The sequence below is a fragment of the Populus nigra genome, chromosome 10 (genome assembly GCF_951802175.1).
Source record: "Populus nigra chromosome 10, ddPopNigr1.1, whole genome shotgun sequence".
Classification (NCBI taxonomy): Eukaryota; Viridiplantae; Streptophyta; class Magnoliopsida; order Malpighiales; family Salicaceae; genus Populus; species Populus nigra.
Genome location: NC_084861.1, coordinates 16,244,667 through 16,268,487, shown reverse-complemented (window position 1 = coordinate 16,268,487; position 23,821 = coordinate 16,244,667). Strand labels below are relative to the sequence as shown.

Sequence of the window (23,821 nt, the reverse complement as noted above, 5' to 3'; positions counted from 1 at the left end):
CTCACATGATTTTTCTATTTTATTTTTTTATTTTCCAAAATTATATTTGTCGATTTTATTTTTTTAATATTAAACTGATTGAGAATTTAGTTTGTAATTTTTTTTCTTTTAAATATTGTTGATTGCTACAATGTTTCTCCACATGATTTTTTCTTTCTTTCAAAATGATCTTTTTCAATTTTATTTTTTAATATTGAGCTGGTTAAAAATTACAGTTACAATATGTGAGGGAAGCACTGTAGCTTTCCTTGCAAATTACTGTGGATTGCTACAGTGTTTTTCCCACATAATTTTTTTGTTTTCTAAAATTGTCTTTGTCAATTTATTTTTTTAATATTAAGCTGGTTAAGAATTATAATTACAAATAATGCTAAATCATGTGGGGAAAACATTGTAGCTTCCCTCACAAAACAATATAGTTTTCCTCACAAAACATTATAGATTGATACAGTTTTTTCTCACATGTTTTTTTCCAGTTTCTTTTGTGTTTTCTTTTTTTATAATATTTTTTTTCAAAATTATCTTTGTTGATGTTATTTTTTTAATATTGAGTTGGTTAGAATTTAACTTTGTAATAAAGTTTAATCATGTGGGGAAAACACTGTAGCTTTCATCACAAAACACTTTGGATTACTACAATATCTCTCTACATAGTTTTTTTTCTTATAATTTTTTCAAAATTATCTTTGTCAATTTTATTTTTTTAATATTGAGCTGGTTGAAAATTACAATTATAAGTCATTACAGATAAGGCTAAATCATGTGGGGAAACACTGTAGCTTTCATCGTAAAACACTGTGAATTGCTATAGTGTTTCCAGCATAGTTTTTTTGTCCTTATTTTTCAAAAATTATCTCTGTCGATTTTTTTTAATATTGAGCTGATTGAGAATTTAACTTTGTAATTTTTTTCTTTAAAACACTGTGAATTTGCTGCAGTATTTTCCCACATGATTTTTTTTTATGATTTTTTTCAAAATTATCTTTGTCGATTTTTTTTTAATATTGAGTTGGTTAAAAATTATAATTACAATAAAACTAAATCGTATGGAAAAAATATTGTTGTTTTCCTCACAAAACACTGTAAATTGCTATAATATTTCTCTAAATGGTTTTTTTATTATTCTTTCTAAAATTGTCTTTGTCGATTGTATTGGGAAAAACACTATAGTTTTCCTCACAAAACGTTGTCAATTGTTACAACGTTTTTTCTCATGGGTTTTTTTTCCTTCCAAAATTACCTTTATCGATTTTTTTAATATTAAGTTGGTAGAGAATTTAGCTTTGTAAATTTTTTTGCCTTTTATTAACAGAAAAACTAAATCATGTGGCGAAAACACTGTATTTTTCCTCATAAAATACTGTGGATTGCTACAAATCATTTTATTCAGTCTCTAAGTTTTTGATCACAAACACAACTTTTTTTTCCATCATGAAATATTGACTTCATCATATCTCTAGTTTATATTATTTATCTAGCGCTAGTTTACAATTATAACACTATTAAATACATTTGTTTTATAAGCTCACGGCAGTGTATGAACATGCTATCTTGTAATTTATCATATAGTGTTTATAATTTCATTATACTTTATATAGGTGCCAAAAAAATAAACAAAAAAAAATTCAGATTATTTAAAAAATTATGAGCATCCTTGGTAGATGAAACCTTGTTGGTTTGTGTAGGGTAAAGAACAAAAGAATCCAAATGTGTGTTTAAGAGTATGTTAGTGATTATTTTTTAAAGTATTTTTTTGTTTAAAAATATATTAAAATAATTTTTTTTATTTTTTAAAAATTATTTTTAACATTAACATATTAAAATGATATGAAAACATCAAAAAAAAATTAATTTTAAAAAAATATTTATTTTAAAATATTTTTCAAAAACAAACAGTATTTACAAAATGCTTTTAGCATTACCGCCGCCGCCGCCACTGCTGCTGCTTCTACTGCTAGACGTATCACACTCCAGATTCCTATTTATGGCACCTTTATCATCAGAATATATTCTGATGTCTAATAGTCATCAGAATATCGAGGTCATCATCGACAAAAACCCTCCTTTATCATCGCTTGCTCTTGTAAGGAATCATCGGCGAGGGGGGCTGCCATCGCATCATCACCATTAAAAAGAATATCATACCCAGTATCAAATTCTTCCTGCTCACCTTCTTTACTAAAGTATAATTATTGCTAGAGTTATTCGGAAGCATGATAAATATTGTTTTTTTTTAATTTTTATTATTTAAAAATATATTAAAATAATATGATTTAATTAAGCTATTATAAAATGTATTGTACAAACAGAGAATAATTCCAGAGTAAACAGAAATTTAAAATTACTTTAATTGGAGATATGAGAATAATACGAGATGAGAAAAAGGAAAAAGATTCCAATAATATATCCTTAGTAAAATCACTTTGGATTCAACTATTTCAACAAATTGGTTTTCAAAATTGTATCCGTAAGAGGAGAGAGAGAAATGGTATCAAAAAAGAAAGAGAGTGTTCCTGGTTTATCTTTAAGGAATCAATGTTTCTATATATTATATATATAAATAATTTAGTTGTTTCCCCTAATTTAAAAATTTATACTAATTTAGAACATAAATTATATATATTTTAAATAAAAATAAAGTAAAGAGTTATTTTCCCTTGCAGGTTTTGGTTTTTTTGTTTGCAGGACAAGGAAAAAAAAAGAACAAACGGTTTTTTATAAGCTCTGTTTGTATTATTATTTTGTTAATATTTGAATTTTTTTTTTGTTTTAAATAATTTTAATATATTACTGTAAAACAACATTATATATTGAAACCAGTAGGATTCAATAAATAACAAGCCGCCTCCTTTGCTAACCCAAAAGACAAGACCTTTCCTTTCCTTCGCATCAACAGCAACAATGGAAGAGAATGACCAAACCCCTCCATCGGAAGAGATGCAAGCCCTCTCTGTCACCCCTTCAGCTTCACCCTCATCAAATCCCTCTACACCCCAGTAATTACTTTTTCTTTAAATTTGTTTGTTTGGTCAAAATTCTAACTGGTTCATTTAAAGTTCTAATCTTTTTTGGATTTTGTTAATGGGTTTTGATTTTCAGGGTGATGAGTTTAGAGGAAAGGTTTCAACTTGTGAGAAGTGTTGGTGAAGAATGCATCCAAGAAGATGAACTACGTAATCTTCTTGATAAAAAACCGCTACCCATTTGTTATGATGGTTTTGAACCTTCTGGGAGAATGCACATTGCTCAGGTATATTCTTTTTTGTTGTTTCAATCTTGTTTTTATCTGGGTTCTCATATATTTTGCTGTTAGTAATGAAAATCTAGTCTACGTACTTGGTTAGCCTTTATTGTGATGATTGATGAGTTTGAGGCTTAAAGGTTACATCTTTTTGAGAAAGGTATCAAGTGGTTATTGATTAAGGTTCTGTGAGTAGTGTTGATTTCAATTCTAGCATTGCCTTGTCAACCTGGAGGCATTTGCTATTAATTGCGCCTTGGTTCCGTCACTTGACTCAGTTTCTGCCTTGAAGCTTATGTTTAGAGCTTTTGTTCAGTCTAGTTTTTATATGTGTGCTTTTACTGTTGTTGAACAGGGAGTCATGAAGACAATAAATGTCAACAAGCTGACTAAAGCTGGTTGCAAAGTGAAAATTTGGATTGCTGACTGGTTTGCGCAACTAAATAACAAAATGGGAGGAGACTTGAAGAAAATTAAAACAGTGGGAGAATATCTTATTGAGATATGGAAGGCAGTTGGGATGGATATTGATGGAGATAAAGTCGAGTTTTTGTGGTCTTCCGACGAAATCAACTCCAGGGCTCATGAATACTGGCCTCTTGTTATGGATATAGCTCGCAGGAACAAGCTTCCTAGGATACTTAGGTACTTGATAGAGCTTGAAAATTGGATGCTTCCATAGTCCGTGATTCTATAGGGAACTAATAAAAGGTTGCATTTTGGTCCTTAGATGTGTTCAAATCATGGGCCGTAGTGAGCAGGATGAGCTAACGGCAGCCCAGATTTTCTACCCATGCATGCAATGTGCAGACATATTTTTCCTTAAGGTACTTGTGCTTGCAGTTGTAAATCTGAGTTTGGAATTTTCTTTTAATCAATTTCATCAATCTGGGCATGTGTGATGGCATTTTTTTCTTAAGGTGCTTGTGCTTATAGTTGTAAATATTGAACCAATTTCTCGTATTCTTACGTGCAAAATTCTCCAAAAATCACTTTCAAATGACATTTGTCATCATATGCTCCTACCTCTCCAAAATTCTCAACAGGCTGACATTTGTCAATTGGGGATGGATCAACGGAAAGTGAACGTCCTTGCAAGAGAATACTGTGATGACATAAAGAGGAAAAACAAGCCTATCATTTTATCTCATCGTATGCTCCTAATTCCTCTATTCAAAACTTGTGTGATGATATTATTTAGCTTCTTAAATAAAGTACGTTTGACTCCACATTTCATGAATGCAGACATGCTACCTGGTTTACAGCAAGGGCAAGAAAAGATGTCAAAAAGTGATCCATCTTCCTCCATCTTCATGGAGGATGAAGAGGTATGCTCTGGTTTTATGTATGGAGAATTTAAGAGAAGTTGCAATGTCAGTGAATTTGCATGCCTGAAAATATAAAGATTCCCTGCAAATTGCAGCAGTGCATAGTTAACTTTTACTTTTTATGCCTTGTTTTTTTTTTTTTACTGTGTCATAGGCGGAGGTGAAAACTAAGATAAAGAAGGCATATTGCCCCCCCCAAATTGCCGAGGGCAATCCTTGTCTGGAGTACATTAAATACATTATCTTCCCATGGTTCCATGAGTTCAAGGTGGAAAGCAATCCAGAAAATGGTGGAGAGAAGTAAGTTCTCTTATCTTCTCATTGCTTCATTTCTATTTGTTTTTGTTTTTCAGGAAGAGTGCATCTCAGCAAGTTCTTGCATTTATTGTCCTTGTTCTTTTATTTCTTGAATGTTGGAAGCTTCATTGTTGTCGCTTCATGCTTTTTTAAACAGTTAACTCTTTTGTTTTTGTTTTTATATAGTAATCGTGTGAGTTAACTCTTTTGGATTGATGAATATGACAATTATTTTCCTGCATGAGCTAACTCTTTTATGTACCCGGTTTATATATTAATGTAGGGTCTACAAAAGCTTTGAAGAACTGGTAGCTGACTATGAAAGTGGTGGATTACATCCGGGTGACCTGAAACCAGCTCTTGCGAAAGCGTTGAATACAATACTGCAGGTAAGCCTCACTTCAGGGGACTTGAATGGGAGAAAGTGGATTCACATGGCAGACAACTCTTTTTTTTTCTTTCTTAAGATTATATCCTGATTATTCTTGACCAGAACTTTTAAGTCAGATTTGTGCCTTGCCTTCCTCTCTATTACATCACTGTTACTCTTGGAGGATCTTGAGTGTCCATAACAGTTAAAAACACAACCTGTAGTTTGTTGATGCTGTGTAATGTATAATTACTTGAAAATACTCTATCCTAACTCGCTAAGCAAGCTAATTAAATACTACATTTTTTGCAGCCTGTACGCGATCATTTTAGCAAAGATCCCAAGGCTAAAGATCTGTTGAAACGAGTAAAGGTTAGTTTGTTTGTTCTTCTTTGTTATTTTTCAGCAAAACAGGCACAGCTGCGAAGAGAAAAAGGAAAGGACATAATAAAAAAGAGAAGAAAGTAATTTGGACATGCTATTTTTTTAAATGCATGCTTCAATCATCGTAGGCCTTTTTTTTTCCTATGTGAAATTGATGTCTTGGTGTTCCAATATGCAGGGTTACAGAGTAACAAGGTGACGCGGAAGAGCATGTGATTTCCTGATCTACTTGTATTCTTAACACTTCTAAATGTTAATTGCTAAATACTTGTTTAATAAAGATTGTCGTTTATGTTTTGCGGTTATTCTTCAGAATTTGAAAGTTGAAACCAACAGACACTGTACTTGTGAGAAAACCTTTTATCTTTCATGCAAAATCACAGAATCTAGATAAGAACTAGATGTCATGCCATGCTGGTATATTTGTACGTTGTTGTTGTTGTGGATTTGTGAAAAAAATAAATAAAAAAATTATATAGAAAAAAATTGTTGCAATTCATAATGTTTTTTAAAAAAAAATTATAAAACTAAATTTTTAATCCGATTAATATTTAAAAAATAAAATGAACAAAATTTTTTTTGAAAAAAATCATAAAAAAAAATAAAAGGAAAAAAATCATGTAGGGAAATATTGTAACAATCTATAGTGTTTTATGAGGAAATCTACAATTGTAATTCTCAACCAACTCAATATTAAAAATAATAAAATTAATAAAGATAATTTAAAAAAAAATCATAACAAAAAAAATCATGTAGGGAAATATTGTAATAATCCACGGTGTTTTAAAGAAAAAAACTACGAAGTTAAATTTTCAACCAGGTCAATATGAAAAAAATAAAATTAACAAAGATAATTTTGGAAAAAAAACAAAAAAAATTATAAAAAAATAAAAAAAATTATGTGGTGAATCCACAATGTTTTTTTTTTTAAACTACAAAGTTAAATTTTCAACCAGCTCCATATTAAAAAAATAAAATCAACAAAAATAATTCTGAAAAAAAAAAGAAGAAAATAATTTTGGAAAAAAAACAGAAAAAAATAAAAAAAAACATGTGAGGAAAGTTAAAGCTGAATTCTCAACCAGCTTAATATTAAAAAAAATTAACAAAAATAATTTTGGGAAAAAAACATATGGGAAAACATTGTAGCAAAACAAACCATGTGAAGAAATATTGTAACAATCCACAGTGTTTTTTAAAAAAATACAAAGTAAAATCGACAAAGACTATTTTGAAAAAAAAATAAAAGAAATCATAAAAAAATAAAAAAAACCATGAAGGGAAACATTATAGTAATCCATAATGTTTTAAAGAAAAAAACTACAGAACTAAATTTTCAACCAGTTTCATATTAAAAAAAATTGACAAAAATAAATTAAAAAGAACAAAACAAAAAAGAAGAAAAAAAAAGAAGGAAACAATCTTGGAGAAAAAAAAACATGTAAAGCCCAAATAAAGGGAAAAATGAAAAAAAAATATGGGTAAAAAAAACAAAAAATAAAATAAAATAACAAAATATAGTGTGGAAAAAGCTATAGTAATTTCTCCACGCATTTAAAGCATTGTTAATTTGGTAGCATTGCTTTTTGTCTCAATTTTCTCCCTTTGTATATATCATTAAAGTTTGAATAAGGTCACATGCCTCTTGTGTTTTAGTCAATTTCTAGCTGAAATACCAGGGATGATAAGGGAGTTCGCTTGAACACAGTGGTTCTAGGTGCCAGGCAGTGTGGTAGTTATTTTTTAAATAATGTTTTATGTTAAAATATATATTAATGATATTTTTTTATTTTTAAAAAATTATTCTTGATATCAGCATATCAAAACGATCCAAAACGTACAAATCATATTAAATTTTAATAAAAAAAATTAAAATTTTTTAGGAATACGGTTTGCACCGCGTTCCCGAACATGACTACACGTTAAATGTGGATTATAATCCTTTCTTGTTTTGGCTTCATTTCGTTACACAATCCAGCTAAAGACTCTCATCAGCTCCTCCATTTTATTAGTTCTGATCATGCGATTCCTTTGCATTGAAGGACAGTAAGAAGGTTATTTGATCTTACTCATCAGGTTCGTTTGGTCCCTATTTCATCCTCGGACGGGCCTGGTTCAGGTTTAACACTGTGTGATGAAGTATAGCCAGGTCTTGGCCTTTGTGCTTGGTCGAATTTTCTGTTCTTCATAATAATTTTTATAAAATACCTAGTTATAAAAAAAATACACTTGAACTGATGAGTTTATGTTTGAAAAATTGTCTCGAGTTCTTCGATTATCTTGTTCTAAAATCTAATAGATAGAATAAAATTCAAGAACTGATGATTAAAATAATCTAAAACCACAAATCCTTGCATGAATTGGTTATATATAATAACAGTCATCAAGTCTTTTAATCTTACCGTTTAAAACAAACCAAAAATGCATTTAAAAAGGGAGATTTGGACGATTTCAAGGAATTTATGCTCAGCTCTAGCAAATGGATCAAATTAAAAACTTTATTAAACTAAAGTAACTAAAGTGTAATTTACTCATCGGCTTAAACGTAATTTAATATGTACAATAAGAAACAAATATTTTCCATAACGCGAGAATTTTTCTCCTTCTCTCTGTTCTTTTCCCCCATCGATAATCACTGGCGCAAATCGCCAAGGTTTGGCTTCAGAAATCTCACCCTCTCTTCACTTTATACTTGGTTTTTTACAGTCGTAGGCCTCAAGCATCATTTGAGGTAGATTCAGCTCCAAAACTTATGAATATCTTGCTTCGTTTCACGTTTCTGAGTTAGCACCTCTTAACCTGTTTGAAACAATGCCTCAATGAAACTACTGCTAATAATTTTTTCTAAGAATTGAAAATCTTAAGCTTAAACACAAATGCAGGAATCTTGATATCTTAAAGCAATTATTTTGAAGTACTTATCTTTTTAGGTTTTTTAGGAGGAGTGGAAATGTCAAAGTCTTGCAAGGGACTTGCAATGGAACTGGTCAAGTGTCTCAGTGAATCTGATTGTATTAAGGTACTGCATTCTTTACCAAGATGGTGTTTTTATTGTTAAAGGTCTCTCATTGGTCAAATTCAGTCCTTTTGAGATTCATGTTTTTGCTTTATGTATGTAGATTGAGAATCGATCATATAAAGACTGTGCAGGAGAGAAGAGCCCTTCCATTTCAAGTGAGTGTGTGGGACTTAGAGAAACTTATTTCAATTGCAAGAGAGGCCAGGCATGATCTTATTTTTCTCTTGCTTTTTATTCCATTTTATTTCTTTCTGTTTTCTATTTTGTGGGGTTTTTCAAGTTTTCTTTTTTCTTTTCTTGACAACTTTTATTTTTCTTTGTGCTTTGGTTGGGATGAGTAATAATTTGATTTTGACCAATGTTGGATTGAATTATGGGTTTAGTTTGCATATATTTGTTGGACCCTGGAGTTCTAGCATCACTGTGCAATTAAAGACTCAATAGATTGGAGTTACAGGGGACCTCTGAGTAAAGGAAACAGTAATTTCGAGTTCAAGTTCTTGTTTTGAACATCATAAAGGTGAAGATCCACGTGGTTTATTTTGGTTTATTGTGAAGATAATTGAATGCATATAACTACATCAAATGAGACCTTTTATGGATTTCCAATAAAACTTCTCCTGGTTATTCATCAACCAAGTGAAGTTAAATTATACACTATATGAATTATTCCTTGTTTTCATCCTTGGTTCATAGTGAGTTTTTTAGACAAGATTGTAAAAACCAATTAGTTCTCATTAATTTCTTCATTCACTAGATGGTGGGTGAGAATTGAAACTTCTATGCGTTTTGGGCTTTATTAGGTTTGAACTCTAACTTGAACCGGGGTGAAAAAAGGTTGAATCTCGATGGTAATAATTGGCTGAAAGTTAAAGAACTTGATGCTGTAAGTCAATGGAGAACCTTTTGAAGGTCTAATACACACATTATATAAGGTTTAAGGTTTGCTAGGCCCTATAATATGGAAATGAAAGAATGCAAGACAATTAAGTTTCCATGATTGTTTCATAGGCTGCGCTGATTCTTTTAACAAAACTAATGCTATCTATCACAAGGACACTTGTTTGGCAATGATGAAAATGTCTTTGTTAGTTATTAGATCATTATTACATAGCCCGCCATAGTTTTTCTATGCTGTTAGATTAGTTAGTTGCACATTCCACATCACAGGTTGATGCAAAGCAGTGGTGCCGAGACTGAAAATTCTGATTCAGAGTAATCTACAACCTCCCACATCTCTGACTTTAAAAGAACTGTGTTCTAATCCTAGTTCCTTAACTAAGTAAATGTATGCTCTTATATTCTGCACTTTGCAACGAGACTGTATTCCTTTTAGCTCCAAGAGCAATTCGATTGTTTGTGTCAGTCTGTGCCTGGCCATGCCTCTACACATTATGCATCCATATGTATTCCTATATGCGGTGTATGGGAATTACCAAAAATGAACGAAGATGAATAAAGCTTCTGTTTTTACTAGTGATTTCTAATTTGAAGATAATCTCAGGTGAATAAGAGCATCAAGAAGAATCACTTAAAATTATCATGAAAAGAAACAGTTTTGAATCCGTTAAATGTTTACAAAGTTCCCTTCTATTGACAAGTCATATTCTGTGTGTTTTCAGGTTGACATGAGAGCTAGAATCCGAGGAAACAAGGGTTATTAAGTTCATGGGAATGCTTGAATGGACCCTTCCTGCAGGTTGGAACCTGGATAAAGAAGATGATTGCTTTAGCTTTACCTTGCTCATAGCAGTAGAAACACACCTTACCTTGTACCCAAGGGATTTTGTTGCGTAGATGATTGCTGGATAATGATCATGTAGCCCCCTTTTCATTTCTTTTTGGGTTTGCCTTTCTTCTAAGTTCTTACTGACGACTGAGACTTGTATAATGAGAATATTAAATATTTTTTTTTGCTTTTAGAAGAATATCATTGCTTGGACAGTTGCCTTGTATATGTCATTTTTAACTATGGTCATGCTAGTAGACCAAAAAAAATCAAAAGAAAAAAAAGTGGTCGTAATAGAAACGCACGAGTCTTGATGCTGATTTTGAATTTGCTCAAAAAGAACTTAGCTTATTGGAATCCTTTGCAGGAACCCATTATGTAATCAGCCCAATCATTTGCACTTGATATTCCAGTGCTTGAGAAAGGCATTAACCATGGATCATGGATCATGCTAGAGTGCTAATATCCATCGAAGGCAAAATCCCAATAGGACAAAAACCGAAACTTTAATGAATTCAATAATGTAAGGGACTATAGAGTGCTGCCTTCCGATTTCAATTATATCCACACTTGGCAACTCATAAATGGTCCAGATTTTAGCTCTTCTAACTTCAAGAGGGCCCCATAAGAAAAAGCTTCCAGGTAAAAATATCTTGCAATAAATTCAAAGCCACAACACTCGCTTGGTTATCTTTTGCTTTTCTGGGTAAAAGAGAGCCCTTCGATGAAGACAGAGAGAGGTACCTTAACCAAAAATGTCTCTATTGTTAGACTGTCCCCATGGTCCCAAATGGAGGATTAAAAAAAAAACAGTTTTTAATAAATAAATAAAAAGTATATTTATTCATGAATAAAAAGAAATATAGAAGTAAAAAAATATAAAAATAAAAATAAAAACAAAGAAATGAAGATCAGATGAGGAATGGACGTTAGAGATAAATTGCAAGAAAGAAACACGGAGAGAAAGATAAAGAGATAGGATATTACATTAAATGCTCATTTTCTTTCTCATGGCGGATATTACAAGAACTACTACACTTCTCCTTCCTTCTCAAGTCCTCTCCTTGTCTTTCTTGGAATTAGTGATGTTCTTTCATTTGGGTTCTTGTTCTTCTTTCGTTTCTTGTCTTTAGTTGTTGCTGGAAATACAGGTTAGTTCTTGAAAGAAAGAGAAAGAGAAGGATCGAAATGGCTGTGTCCTTGGCTTTTGCTAATCTTCCATTTCAGTTTAGTAATGTTAAAGTGGTTGAAAATCCCTTGTGTTTTGGCTTGGCTCCTACACAGCTTCCTTTTTTATGCAAGGAACGAAGAAGGTATGCTTACTTTCAGACATTGTTCCCTCTTTTTAGGTGTTTATGTAGTAATGTTTGGCTGTGAATATGACTGCTTCAGCTTTAACATTCAAGTTTGAATCTTTATTGAATAAAGATCTTAGGATGATTTCTATGGTTCTGTTGGATTTGATTAAGAACTTGAGTGAGTGTTGAAAACAACACTAACCCATTTAAATGTGACCGATTTACTTTTTTTTTGTTGGATAATTCTCTCTCCATGTCAAGTTAATTAACTTTTCTAGTGGTTTAAGGACTGGCCAGAGGATGCACCATCCATACCTTATCTAAATGCCAACTCCTGAATCCCCTGCTACTAATAACAATGGTAGCTAGATTTGCCCTTTTCATGTTTTTATCAAAGCTTCCACACTTGAAATTACTACTAATTACTTAATTTCAGTTGTCTCAACCCCCCTAATGGCTCATTAATATGAGGAATAGCTGCACAAGGACTCGTCTGCTACAAAGATAGCTGCTAAACATTGTTCTGGATCTGAAAGCCTCTCTCTAATCAGTGAAATAGAGAAGCATTTTTGGAATACAGTTTAGCACCCCATGACAATGAGCACAAGTTTTACATCATTATACAAGCATTCCATGAATAAAAATACATTTTCACCTCATCATTCTGTATTGTCATTATACTTTCTTCTAACTATATATGATTGTTGCCAGATTGTCATCTTCCAGGACAATAATTATTGTGCAAGCTTCATCGGCTCCAACCGTTGAGGTGTGGGGCGGCTTTGCTGTTTTTATAGGATTTTAGTGCATATGAACTTGCTAGTTCTTCTTATTTACTAAATAGAGGAAATGGTGTTTTAAACAGGATGGAAGTCAAAATGAGACTGATGCAATTCCAACTCCGAAAGTTATAATTGACCAAGACTCTGATCCAGACGCAACTGTGGTGGAGATAACCTTTGGAGATCGCCTTGGTGCTCTTCTGGATACGGTATGGAGTCCTATACTAGCTGAGATAGTCATCAGATTTGTCTTTCTTTTGCTGTTGACATATTTATTTAGGATCTCCAGATTTAACTGATTTTGAAACTCTGTTGTTCTGAACCACTTATCGTTGCCTTCTAGTTAGCATATACAGACAATTGTGAGCAATCTATGATTAAATGCCTTACAGATGAATGCGCTTAAAAACCTCGGGCTGAATGTTGTTAAGGCTAATGTCTTTTTGGATTCTTCTGGGAAGCACAACACATTTGCCATCACTAAATCGTAAGTTACATCCTACATGTTATGTTTAAGGTTTGAGAATTCACTTGTTTACAAAAGTTGGATTTATTTTTTTTGTCAGTGTTCCTTCTCTCTGCTATTCTTGAATTCTCCTACCAAGTCAGTATAATTGGTTTGTCATTCAATTTTGTACAGGAATGAAGGATAGATTAATTGTGCTAAGAACTTTATAACAGGAAATTAAATGTTATAATGCAACATTTTCTGTGCTCAAAAGTGTTGTTCCATATCTTTCTTGAAGACTTGGATCCCTTTGTTTTATTTCCAAACCATCAGTATCTCTCTCTTAAATAAAGGAAAGGTGACCGTCAATAATACTTAGAGAAGCTACTTGTGTCCATACATGACAATGCTGCAAAAGTACACTAACAACCAGAAGATCAGAGATATACCATGAGATGAAATTCATGGATTGAACAAACGAGTTGCTGAAATAATGTTTTGTATAATTTTGTTTCTGATGGGCCATATGATTCTGTTATTACAGTATCTTTTTACAGCAAATCTGACTGCCTCTAGCAATGGAGCTTTTTTTCAGTAGTACTGGTAGAAAAGTTGACGACCCAGAGCTGCTGGAGGCCATTCGTTTGACAATCATAAACAATTTGCTTCAGTATCACCCGGTAATCATTGTTGAATGTGCATTTATGCTCTTTAAATGTCATTAAAGAATGTCAATTGTCAGATGTGCATCTCCTTATATGCGTAACCTAATGACTGTCAAACAGGAATCAAGTTCACAGTTAGCAATGGGAATTGCCTTTGGAGTAGAGCAACCAAAACAGGTTTCTCTTTGTTTATCCTGTCTTAATAAGTTATTAAATTCTAAAATTGTTGGCTTTTCTCTATAGTAAAACATTTTCCTGCAAACTCTTAAAAGTGAGGTAAGGGTGTCATAGTCCCCATAGGATGGATGTTATTTGCGTTTACCCGTCTCCAACTCTCTTTCTCATTGAAACCGATGTCCTAAGGGGAGAATGTTAAACTATTCATCTATGAATTATTCTGAGAAGATTTAAGTCCCAAGTTATTGATCTTAGCTCAAAATTTTGTTATTCTGCAATTCCTCAGGTTGATGTGGATATAGCAACCCATATAAAAGTCAAAGATGATGGTCCTGACCGAAGGTAACTTGTGCTTTGATTTCTTCAATACTGTCCAGATACACACTTTTCTTACCACAATGCTCTCAAAGCGATTCTATCAAGTTTTTATTGTGGATTACACTGTCAAGTTGGAAAAAACTTGTCTCCTTTAAGAATAATAACCTTCTGTTTCTAGTGTTTAGCATGTGAACAGTAATTACTAAAGGGTTGATTGTATTTCTGTGGCAGCTTGTTTTTAGTGGAGACAGCTGATCGACCAGGATTACTGGTGGATCTTGTAAAGAATATCACTGACATTAACATTTCTGTTGAATCAGGAGAATTTGACACCGAGGTGATAATTCATCTGCATATATTCTGCGCCTTTGGATTTCCTTTCCTTTATATTTTTTCATATTTTGAAACACAATATCCTTAGCATAACAATCACACCGATGTTTCTTACTTCGGCACCCAGGGGTTGTTGGCCAAGGCAAAGTTTCATGTCAGCTACAAGGGCAAAGCCATCAGCAAGCCTCTGCAACTGGTATGAAATATCGAAGTCTACTTCCTCGGTCTGTTGTTGATGATACTCTTGTGTTCTCTGTATGAACATGTTGCTAAGTTGCTTTATGAACCTTGGCAGGTTCTCGGTAACAGTTTGCGATATTTCTTGAGGCGACCAACGACCGAGGAAGCAAGTTTTTGAGCCATGCTAGAAAATGACCAGATCCATTATCATATACTCTACGGAGATTGTGATTTATACTCAATGTCTGGGAATGTAGAAACTTGTTGTTGCATTAATCTGCATATAGGAATCACATCGGCCTCACATAAACTATGGACAATAGATTATTAGTCTTCACCACAATATCACTGTCTCACAAACTATGGAATTTTATTACCAATATCATTGAAAGCAGATGGCAGTTCTGTTACAAAAACATGAAAAAATCAAAGCCATTACTTAGCCATGTTGCCATTGATAACTATTATTATGAAGTGTTAATAGTTACATGAAATCATAGATCTTACCTAGAAGCAAGGGCAGAGGCATGGTAAAGGCTTGGGTTATAATCTAGGTTAAGATTTTATCAATATTTTTTTGAATAGTTTTATGTAAAATAAATTCATAATTTTCGATTGAGTTATTAAAAAAATCTTAAAATTTGTGTGGAGCCTTCTAATATGATACTTTAGCCTGGGTTAAAATTTTAGAATTTTTGAAAAAATTCAGAAATTTGATGAAAAAATATAATTTGATCAATTTTATGTTATTGAATGTAATTTTCAATCCAACCATGAGATTGAGCTGAAATTTTACGAGGTATCTTAAAATATATTGAATAAAACTTGTTAAAATTTTAGGATGAACGGAGCTTGGTACTGTTAATAAAAAAAAACTATCAAACCAAAGCAAAATTACTCATTAAGAGTAAAATGGTTATTTGCCATTAAAAAATAAAACAAATCGGCTCTTCTTTTCTTTTATATGTTGTGAACTAGGCAGAAGCATAATAGGCAAAGAAAGAAAAGAGAAGGCGAGAGAGAAAAAGAGAAAAAGTAAGGGAAAAACATTAAAAAAAATCCAAGAAAAAAAAGGTGAGAGAATAACCTTGTAGAAGGAAGGAGGAATTGAGAGAGGGGAAAATTTTAATTATTTTGTTTTCTAGTTGACATGAAATTGTTATTTTATCCCGGTTGAGGGGTTATTACAATATCAATTCAGATTTAATTATAGATGAATTATATTCCACAAAACATCAAAAGATGTAACTTCAATAGTGAGTTTATTTTTACTTTCACTTCAATTTTATATAGTTTTAAATTTATTTTTTAATATTTTAAATAGTGTATTTGAATTAAAATTTTATTGTTAACTTTAAAAATTTATGTATACAAGTTAATAATTGATTTTAAAAAAATATTATATATTTATTTAATAGTGTGGGGTCTGATTCTTTTTAGGGTTTGAGTTATGAGGAGGATAACTTGGGTCGGTTGTTTTATCTAAAAGATCGGATTTAGTTGCACAATCAAGTTATATAACCAAGAAGGCTTTTACAAGATTCTTGGCAGTTATGTCGTCAAAGGCTACTCCTCCTCCTAGGGTATATAACCAAGAAGGCTTTTACAAGATTCTTGGCAGCAAGCTCCAGGAATCAGCAATTTGGCAATAAACAGGTTGCTGTGTATAAAGCTGGCCATGCTTCTCCCCTCTCCAGCTCTGGTTTTGTTTGTTTAATTATGTATTAGCATTTGTTGGTGCTAAACAAGGTAATACGTACCAATTTTTTTTTTGCATTTTAAAAATGTTTTTTAAAAATTAATTTTTTTATTTTTTTTATTTTAAATTAATTGTTTTTGCTGTTTTCATGTATTTTTTTAATGTATTGATATTAAAAATAAATTTTTAAAAATAAAAAAATATTATATCAATTTATTTTTAAACAAAAAGCAATCAACACCAATTTTTTATTAATTAAGAAGTGGAATTATTCTAAAAAAAAACACGGGAACAAAAAAAAAGAAAAAAATGTGTAAATATGTGTTGATGAAATCTCACTTGATTTAATAAATTGATAGTAAGGCTATACTCCAAGGGAATTTTGTTTATGGAAGAAATTGTGCTTTCATTAATTCCCCTATTTTCAAGCTTGATTTATATGGAAAAAGAAAATACTCTTCCAAAAAGGGGAAAACTTCCCATACAAGTAAAAGGACAGCAGGCCCTTCAACTTCTCAAAACACTAAACAAACTGACCTTCCTAACCTTCATTTAATACCACAATAAAGAGAAACAAGGTGGCCAAATAGGCATCCAAAAATGTCCTCCTGCCAGTTGGCCTTCCCCTTCGGAGGCTACTATAACACTCCTAGCAGCAGACTGGCGTCTCTTCCCGTCTCTTGTCCAACCCTCTAAAAATCCAAATAATATATTTAAAAAAAAAAACGAGTAGCAAGTCAAGTAAGCTAGGGTCTCGTCTCGTCTCTCTCTAGCCACAGCGAAATCAGCCTCGCGCGCTCCATCGTTTTTGTCACGCTCAAGGTATATATTTTGTAGTGTAACGCTACTTCTTCTTTCATGCCGCTGTAGTCCTTGCGCGCGATCTAAATTGCTCGCTCAATGCCTCTGTTTTGGGAGATCCGTGCTTTTTTGCAAGTTTTTGTGTCTCTGTAGTGATTTCTCTGTGCGTTTGAGTATGCATGGTTGTTTTTTGAGTGATCTTCGTTTCTGCGTTTAGGCTCCGTTGTTTTTCTCTTATTTTATGTTTTTCTTAATATATTTCTGAGATATTTTGTTGTTCAGTGAAGTGATTTACGAAGCGGTTTTTTCTTTTTCGACAGATTTTTTAAATCTCTTTCGATTTTATACTGTTTCGGTTATTTTCTTTTTAAATGTCTTTTTCCGTGTTTTTATGGTCCCGTCTTTTGTTATTCTAGGTATTTTCTTCTTTTTATAGATTTGTAAAAGCGTTTTTTAGTATTGTTTATGTATTGGTTTTGCGTTTTTGCCTGCTCGAAAGTCATTTTCGAGTTATTTTCTTAGAGATTTTGAAGAGTGTTTTAAATCTAAAAGCTCTGTTTCATGCTTTTTTTCTTAAAAAAAATAAAAATTACCCCCGCGTTTGTGTGTTTTCTAGTTCCTTATTTCATTTATTTTCTATTTTTTTTCGATTAACGTCTATGTTAATAGAACTTTCTATTTTGCTCTGTTTTTTTTTCTTTCTATTTTTCTTTTTTTATTTTCGTATAACACTGTTTTTTACATAGAATCTATGCTCAGTTGTTAATAATGTACTGTCTTACATAGTAGTACTGTTAGTTAATAATGATTGTTGATATGGTTATTTAACTGTTGTATGGTCGAAGTCAATTGTGTTTTTGATTTATCAGGTATCAGAAAATGGAGTCTTCAGATTCACGGAAAGATTTGCCACCACCTCCGGCTATAATTCCTGCTGACGTGGTGAAAACAGAATTGGGTCCAACTTGTGAACAAACAAAGAAAGCAGCAACCCCAAAACGAGTTCCCATGGCTCGCCGTGGCTACGGAGCTAAAGGACAGAGAATACAACTACTAACTAACCATTTCAAAGTGGCAGTGCCCAAGTCAAATGACCACTTCTACCAATACAGTGTATTTTTTTTTCACTTGCAATTTGTTTTCCCCCTTTGTTTCCTATTTATTGAGCAAAATGATTTTTTTATATATATATGTTTAATGTTGTGTTAGGTTGCTCTGTTTTATGAAGATGGCCACCCGACCGATGGAAAGGGAATCGGAAGAAAGGTTATGGACAAAGTCCAGGAGACCTATGATTCTGAGCTGGAAGGTAAGCAGCTTGCTTATGACGGGGAGAAGACCCTGTTTACGAATGGTTCTCTTCCACACAACAAGCTGGAATTCACTGTTGTGTTGGAGGATGTCTCCTTAACCAGGTAAAATGAGTGTTAATTAATCAGTTTGTATTGTTCATTTTTATTATGATTTATCTTTCTTCATGTGCAAGTAAGTGACCGTGTTAGGTTTGTAAATAGAGGTGGAGATAACGACAGTTCCAGGGGAAATGGCAGCCCCAGTGAAAGTGATCAAAAGCGAAGGAAGCGGCCCTACCACTCCAAAACGATTAAAGTACAAATCAGCTACGCAACTAAAATTCCAGTTCAAGCAATTGCAGCTGTTCTGCAGGGTCAAGAATCTGAGCATTTTCAAGAAGCTGTCAGAGTTCTAGACATTGTGCTAAGACAGAATGCAGCAAGGCAGTGAGTGCCATTCCTCTTCTGGTGGTTTTCCGTTGCTCAACATGTTTCTGTATCTGATTTGGTTTTCACTCTATGCAGGGGTTGCCTGTTGGTCCGACAGTCGTTTTTCCATAATAATCCAAGAAACTTCGTTGAGTTGGGAGGTGGTGTCATGGGATGCCGTGGTTTTCATTCAAGTTTTCGAGCTGCCCAGGATGGCCTATCCCTGAATATTGGTTAGTAGAAATCTAGGAATTATTATTCGGTCATTTAGAATGGCCATACTTATTGTTTTTGTGCGCAGATGTATCAACCACTATGATAGTTAAACCTGGACCAGTAGTGGACTTCCTAATCATGAATCAGAATGTTCGAGATCCTTACCATATTGACTGGACAAAGGTAGCCAACTTTGACTTTCCATGTTGATTTTGAGTTATTGTTAAAGCGCTACTGCAAATTCGTTCATTCATGGGTTAAATGCCAGGCTAAGAGGATGCTTAAAAATTTGAGGATTAAAACTAATCACTCCAACACTGAGTACAAAATCACTGGATTGACTGAAAAATCCTGCAGAGAGCAAACGTGAGTTCCTTATATGTTGCTTTATTATTGTGGACTTGATGCATTAACTTTTAGTATTTCGAAATCGTGCTGTCATGTTCTCAATAAACTTGTGTAAATCGTTTAGTTTCTCGCTAAACCAAAGAAGTGGACGGGACGGGGATGGTGAATTGCAAACTATTGAGGTTACGGTTTATGATTACTTTGTCAATCATCGCAACATGGGATTGCAGTATTCAGCTGATTTCCCGTGCATTAATGTTGGGAAACCAAAGCGCCCATCGTATTTTCCTCTTGAGGTGATGTTTCTGGAGCCTCTTAGTAATTCAAATTGTGAATGACATGCCTGCGCCTTATTGTTTGGTTCCCATATATGCAGCTGTGCAATCTGGTTTCGTTACAACGCTACACCAAAGCGTTGTCCAACCTGCAAAGGGCTTCCCTTGTGGAGAAATCACGGCAGAAGCCCCAAGAGCGGATGAGATCTTTGACTGATGTAAGTACTGTCCAGCAAATGTTAATCTAAGCCTGTAGCTTTATTTTCATTTTTTTCAGATTTCTAATCACAAATGCCTTTTTTGGTAGGCTTTGAGAAGCAGCAATTATGATGCTGATCCAATGCTTCGTTCTTCTGGAATTTCAATTAGTGCTCAGTTTACTCAAGTCGAAGGTCGTGTTTTATCTGCTCCCAGGGTAAATACCAAACCCAGCTTGCCCTTATTTTCCTTTTCCTTGTTATATATACATTTGGACATCTGATGAATTAGGAGTTGGTTTCTTTCTTCTAATTTACACTGCGGGCACACTGTCTTTTTTACAGTTAAAAGTGGGAAATGGAGAGGACTTCTTCCCTCGAAATGGGAGATGGAATTTCAACAACAAGGTGCTGTTTAAACTTTGTTTTTCTTTAATCATTCATGTTTAATAAATGGTGTATGTATGAACTTTGATGGTGTATCTCAGAAACTAGTGGATCCAGTGAAGATTGAAAAATGGGCTATAGTAAACTTCTCTGCACGTTGTGACATACGTTATCTGTGCAATAACTTGATAAAGTGTGGAGACATGAAAGGCATTGTGAGTGTTTCTGCGTTTAATAATATGAAATCGATTTCATCATTGCAAATTGATCCATATTAACCTTTTTTTTTTTGCAGAGCATAAGTAATCCATTTGAGGTATTTGAAGAGAGTCCCCAGTTTAGGCGAGAATCTGCTCCTGTAAGAGTGGAGAGAATGTTCGAGGCCATTAAGTCTAAGCTTCCAGGGCCACCACAATTTCTGTTGTGTATTCTTCCAGAGAGGAAGAACTCTGACATTTATGGTTGTGCTGCTTGCTTTCTTCACCCGCTTCCTATTCATGCCCTAATTAGATACCTCGAGATTGTTTCTAATTAATATATACTGCTGCAAATTAAGGTCCATGGAAAAGGAAAAATCTTTCTGATTTAGGGATCGTCACACAGTGCATTGCACCTACAAAGGTGAATGATCAGTACCTTACAAATGTGCTACTGAAAATCAATGCCAAGGTAGAATTTTGCATTGTTATACCGTTTGAGTTTTCTTGTTTTCTCCTATTCTGTCTGATTTCGCTCCAAGCTTTCATGCCTTATCTTATTCTCGTCATTCTCTCTCATTTCCCACAGCTTGGTGGAATGAATTCCTTGTTATCAATTGAGCATGCTCCTTCTATACCTTTGGTCTCTAAGCTTCCCACCTTAATACTTGGGATGGATGTATCACATGGCTCTCCTGGTCATTCTGATGTGCCATCTATTGCTGCGGTAATAAATATTTTCTCTGCTTTTCTTTCCGCTGTACCATGTGTTATCTGTGCTTGATAAATTATGTTACCTCAAAGTTCTTTTCACTTTTCTCTCTTTCGAAATCTTCAATTCTCTTCTTATACTGCATACTTTTAGGTGGTAAGTTCCAGGCACTGGCCATTAATTTCTCGCTACAGAGCTTCTGTTCGCACCCAGTCACAGAAGGTTGAAATGATTGCAAATCTATTCAAGCCTGTTGCTGGTACTCGTGAGGATCAGGGCATTATCAGGTGAGTAAAAAACTCACATTTAGTACTGATTGGTTTGGAAGATCCTTGATTTTCTTTACGTTCATTGTGTTAACTAAGTTTGGGTTTTCAATGACGAGATAGTCTGACACACAAATTTGGACGACCTTATTGATCATCAGTTTGTGTGATTTCTTGAAAGCTAGGGTGTTAATTATTTCGGTAACTTTTGGAATGCATTTGTTGTTTTCTCAACTTTCAGGGAGTCACTTCTGGACTTCTACTCAAGCTCAGGAAAAAGAAAGCCTGATCAGATAATTATTTTCAGGTACCTTATGCTTCTTTCAGAAGGCAGCTCTGAAAAATGTCCTTTATATATTTTGGTTTGGATAGGTAAACATGATAAACATATTTTAATTGATAATTTTTTTTAACTGATTAAGTAGTTTATAATTTTAATAACCAATTACTGATGCTGCATGGCTTGCACTAGTGATAATTTATGATTTGCTTGTTTAATGTACTTGCTTTCCTGTGTAGGGATGGAGTGAGCGAGTCACAGTTCATCCAAGTTCTAAACATTGAACTTGAACAGATTATTGAGGTTTTCTAATCTCCGATTTACTTGTTATTGAGTAGTTTACTTCTAATAGATTATTTTATGGTGTAAGTACACGTATTTTTTTTGCAGGCCTGCAAGTTCTTGGATGAGAACTGGTGCCCGAAATTCATGGTGATTGTTGCCCAGAAAAATCACCATACCAAGTTCTTCCAGTCGGGATCACCTGATAATGTTCCACCTGGTTAGTTCACTATCCCTAATTTGTTCACCTGAAATGAAAGGAAAAGAAAGAAGAAACAAAAGGCTGACTGCAGATGTTCTTTCCATGCAGGTACTGTCATTGACAACAAGGTTTGCCATCCCAGAAACAATGACTTCTACATGTGTGCTCATGCTGGGATGATTGTAAGTTGCTCTATCCCAGTTTAGTGGCTATGCTTCTAGCTACCTTTTATTGAACTTGCTTCTTTTCATCCTGCCGAGTCTTAATATTTAAGCTTGATTGTTGTGCGGCACTGATTCTTCTCCATATAAAGAATAAAAATGTTTGGTTTTATGTTATAGAAATCACATAGCTAATAACCTCATTGTTCGAACAGGGAACGACTCGGCCTACTCATTACCATGTTCTACATGATGAGCTTGGTTTTTCTGCAGATGATTTACAAGAGCTTGTGCACTCCTTGTCATATGTGTAAGTAATTGCCTATATACACAATTATCTGATGAGGATATAATTTGGCTGGACTTATGGCAATCAATCTGAAGGCATGCACAATAATTTTGTCAGCAAGTAATGTCTAGCTTTTTAAATTTTGCAGGTATCAGAGGAGCACCACCGCCATATCTGTAGGTAATACATTAAACCACTCCGTGTGATGGCTTTCATGTTCCGTCTTTCTAAAGCAAAGCTTTCCGAAGAGCAATTTCTTACAACTTTTAACAGCTTTGCTGATTCTTTTACCGTAGAAATATGCTTGTATGTTCTTTTCACTGGGTGGATTAATTTCTTGCAGTTGCTCCAATTTGCTATGCCCACTTAGCTGCAAGCCAGATGACTCAGTTTATCAAGTTCAATGATTTGTCAGATACATCTTCTAGCCATGGTGGGGTTACTGTTCCAGGTGCTGTTCCAGTTCCAGAATTACCTCGTCTGCATAATAATGTCAGCAGTTCGATGTTCTTCTGTTAAGTCGTTGGTTTTAATTATGCTCACAAACCATATATAGTTACAGCTGTGTAGCTTAATCTAGCCTAGAGTTGAATAGTTTCTTACCACGAACATGCAATCGTATTTTGGTCTATTAACCAGATCTCATTCCCGTCCTGAAATGATGCCTGATATATTTCCTTCACTACTTGGATGTCAAGTGGCTTGATTTTTGATAGATATACCCCCCTATGAACGACGACATTAGAATTCAAAGTCTCCTTTTAACCTATTGTTTTGGAAAGTTCGCATGAAGGTTATAAGAATCATAGTTATAAGATTATAATTAGTATGGTTGACTCGTTTCATTTAAGTCTTGATTTTTAAAAAAGAAATTTAAAACTTTATTTTAATAAAAAAAAGTTTTTTTATGATTTAGTGTATGTTTGGTAATTTGGTGTAGAATATTTTTATACAAATATTTTTTAATTAAAAATATATTAACATAATAAAAATTATTAAAAAAACATTAATTAATATAGATAAAAAATAATTTAAAATATAAGATGTTAAGTTTTATAACCATGATAATAATTATACATGGGATGCATGAAATCACATTATTAAATGTCATTGTGAGATCCCAAGTAGCAATTATCACCATTAGGCCCTTCAAAAGTATTTTTAAGAAAATTAATTTTTTTTGGTATTTTTAAGATTATTTTAATGTATTAATATTAAA

At 33.3% G+C, this 23,821-nt stretch overlaps 4 protein-coding genes across 8 annotated transcripts; all 4 read left to right on the top strand.

Annotated features, from left to right (window-relative positions):
* Nucleotides 1-2,820: 2,820 nt before the first annotated feature.
* Nucleotides 2,821-5,925, top strand: LOC133704044 (tyrosine--tRNA ligase 1, cytoplasmic-like). The gene is made up of 10 exons (XM_062128771.1): nucleotides 2,821-2,996; nucleotides 3,100-3,250; nucleotides 3,597-3,886; nucleotides 3,972-4,068; nucleotides 4,288-4,393; nucleotides 4,487-4,569; nucleotides 4,724-4,869; nucleotides 5,150-5,255; nucleotides 5,549-5,608; nucleotides 5,799-5,925. Exons 1-10 carry the CDS (start codon nucleotides 2,902-2,904, stop codon nucleotides 5,817-5,819), a joined length of 1,155 nt encoding a protein of 384 aa, XP_061984755.1. The 5' UTR covers nucleotides 2,821-2,901; the 3' UTR covers nucleotides 5,820-5,925.
* Nucleotides 5,926-7,917: 1,992 nt separating this feature from the next.
* On the top strand, nucleotides 7,918-10,583 carry LOC133704045 (uncharacterized). Of its 4 annotated transcripts, none has more exons than XM_062128775.1 (4): nucleotides 7,918-8,273; nucleotides 8,551-8,639; nucleotides 8,740-8,844; nucleotides 10,262-10,583. In XM_062128775.1, exons 2-4 carry the CDS (start codon nucleotides 8,571-8,573, stop codon nucleotides 10,301-10,303), a joined length of 216 nt encoding a protein of 71 aa, XP_061984759.1. In that variant the 5' UTR covers nucleotides 7,918-8,273; nucleotides 8,551-8,570; the 3' UTR covers nucleotides 10,304-10,583. The 4 variants fall into 4 exon arrangements, with proteins under 4 accessions (XP_061984759.1, XP_061984757.1, XP_061984758.1 ...); XM_062128773.1 differs by having other exon boundaries at nucleotides 7,922-8,351; XM_062128774.1 differs by having other exon boundaries at nucleotides 7,929-8,273; nucleotides 8,560-8,639.
* Nucleotides 10,584-11,317: 734 nt separating this feature from the next.
* Nucleotides 11,318-15,011, top strand: LOC133705699 (ACT domain-containing protein ACR11). 2 transcript variants are annotated; one of them, XM_062131048.1, is made up of 10 exons: nucleotides 11,318-11,681; nucleotides 12,378-12,435; nucleotides 12,532-12,657; nucleotides 12,841-12,935; nucleotides 13,492-13,576; nucleotides 13,682-13,738; nucleotides 14,025-14,080; nucleotides 14,288-14,393; nucleotides 14,517-14,585; nucleotides 14,685-15,011. In XM_062131048.1, exons 1-10 carry the CDS (start codon nucleotides 11,557-11,559, stop codon nucleotides 14,745-14,747), a joined length of 840 nt encoding a protein of 279 aa, XP_061987032.1. In that variant the 5' UTR covers nucleotides 11,318-11,556; the 3' UTR covers nucleotides 14,748-15,011. The 2 variants fall into 2 exon arrangements, with proteins under 2 accessions (XP_061987032.1, XP_061987033.1); XM_062131049.1 differs by lacking the exon at nucleotides 12,378-12,435 and having other exon boundaries at nucleotides 11,319-11,681.
* A 1,747-nt stretch (nucleotides 15,012-16,758) lies between these two features.
* LOC133705698 (protein argonaute 4A-like) lies at nucleotides 16,759-23,369 on the top strand. The gene is made up of 23 exons (XM_062131047.1): nucleotides 16,759-17,090; nucleotides 17,939-18,182; nucleotides 18,279-18,484; nucleotides 18,584-18,808; nucleotides 18,887-19,023; nucleotides 19,092-19,189; nucleotides 19,275-19,372; nucleotides 19,479-19,650; nucleotides 19,731-19,847; nucleotides 19,937-20,044; nucleotides 20,172-20,234; nucleotides 20,315-20,428; nucleotides 20,509-20,674; nucleotides 20,770-20,882; nucleotides 21,000-21,137; nucleotides 21,276-21,409; nucleotides 21,630-21,695; nucleotides 21,908-21,971; nucleotides 22,059-22,170; nucleotides 22,261-22,334; nucleotides 22,529-22,623; nucleotides 22,751-22,782; nucleotides 22,946-23,369. The coding sequence occupies exons 2-23, from the start codon at nucleotides 17,949-17,951 to the stop codon at nucleotides 23,119-23,121; spliced, it is 2,742 nt and encodes a 913-aa protein (XP_061987031.1). The 5' UTR covers nucleotides 16,759-17,090; nucleotides 17,939-17,948; the 3' UTR covers nucleotides 23,122-23,369.
* Nucleotides 23,370-23,821: the final 452 nt, after the last annotated feature.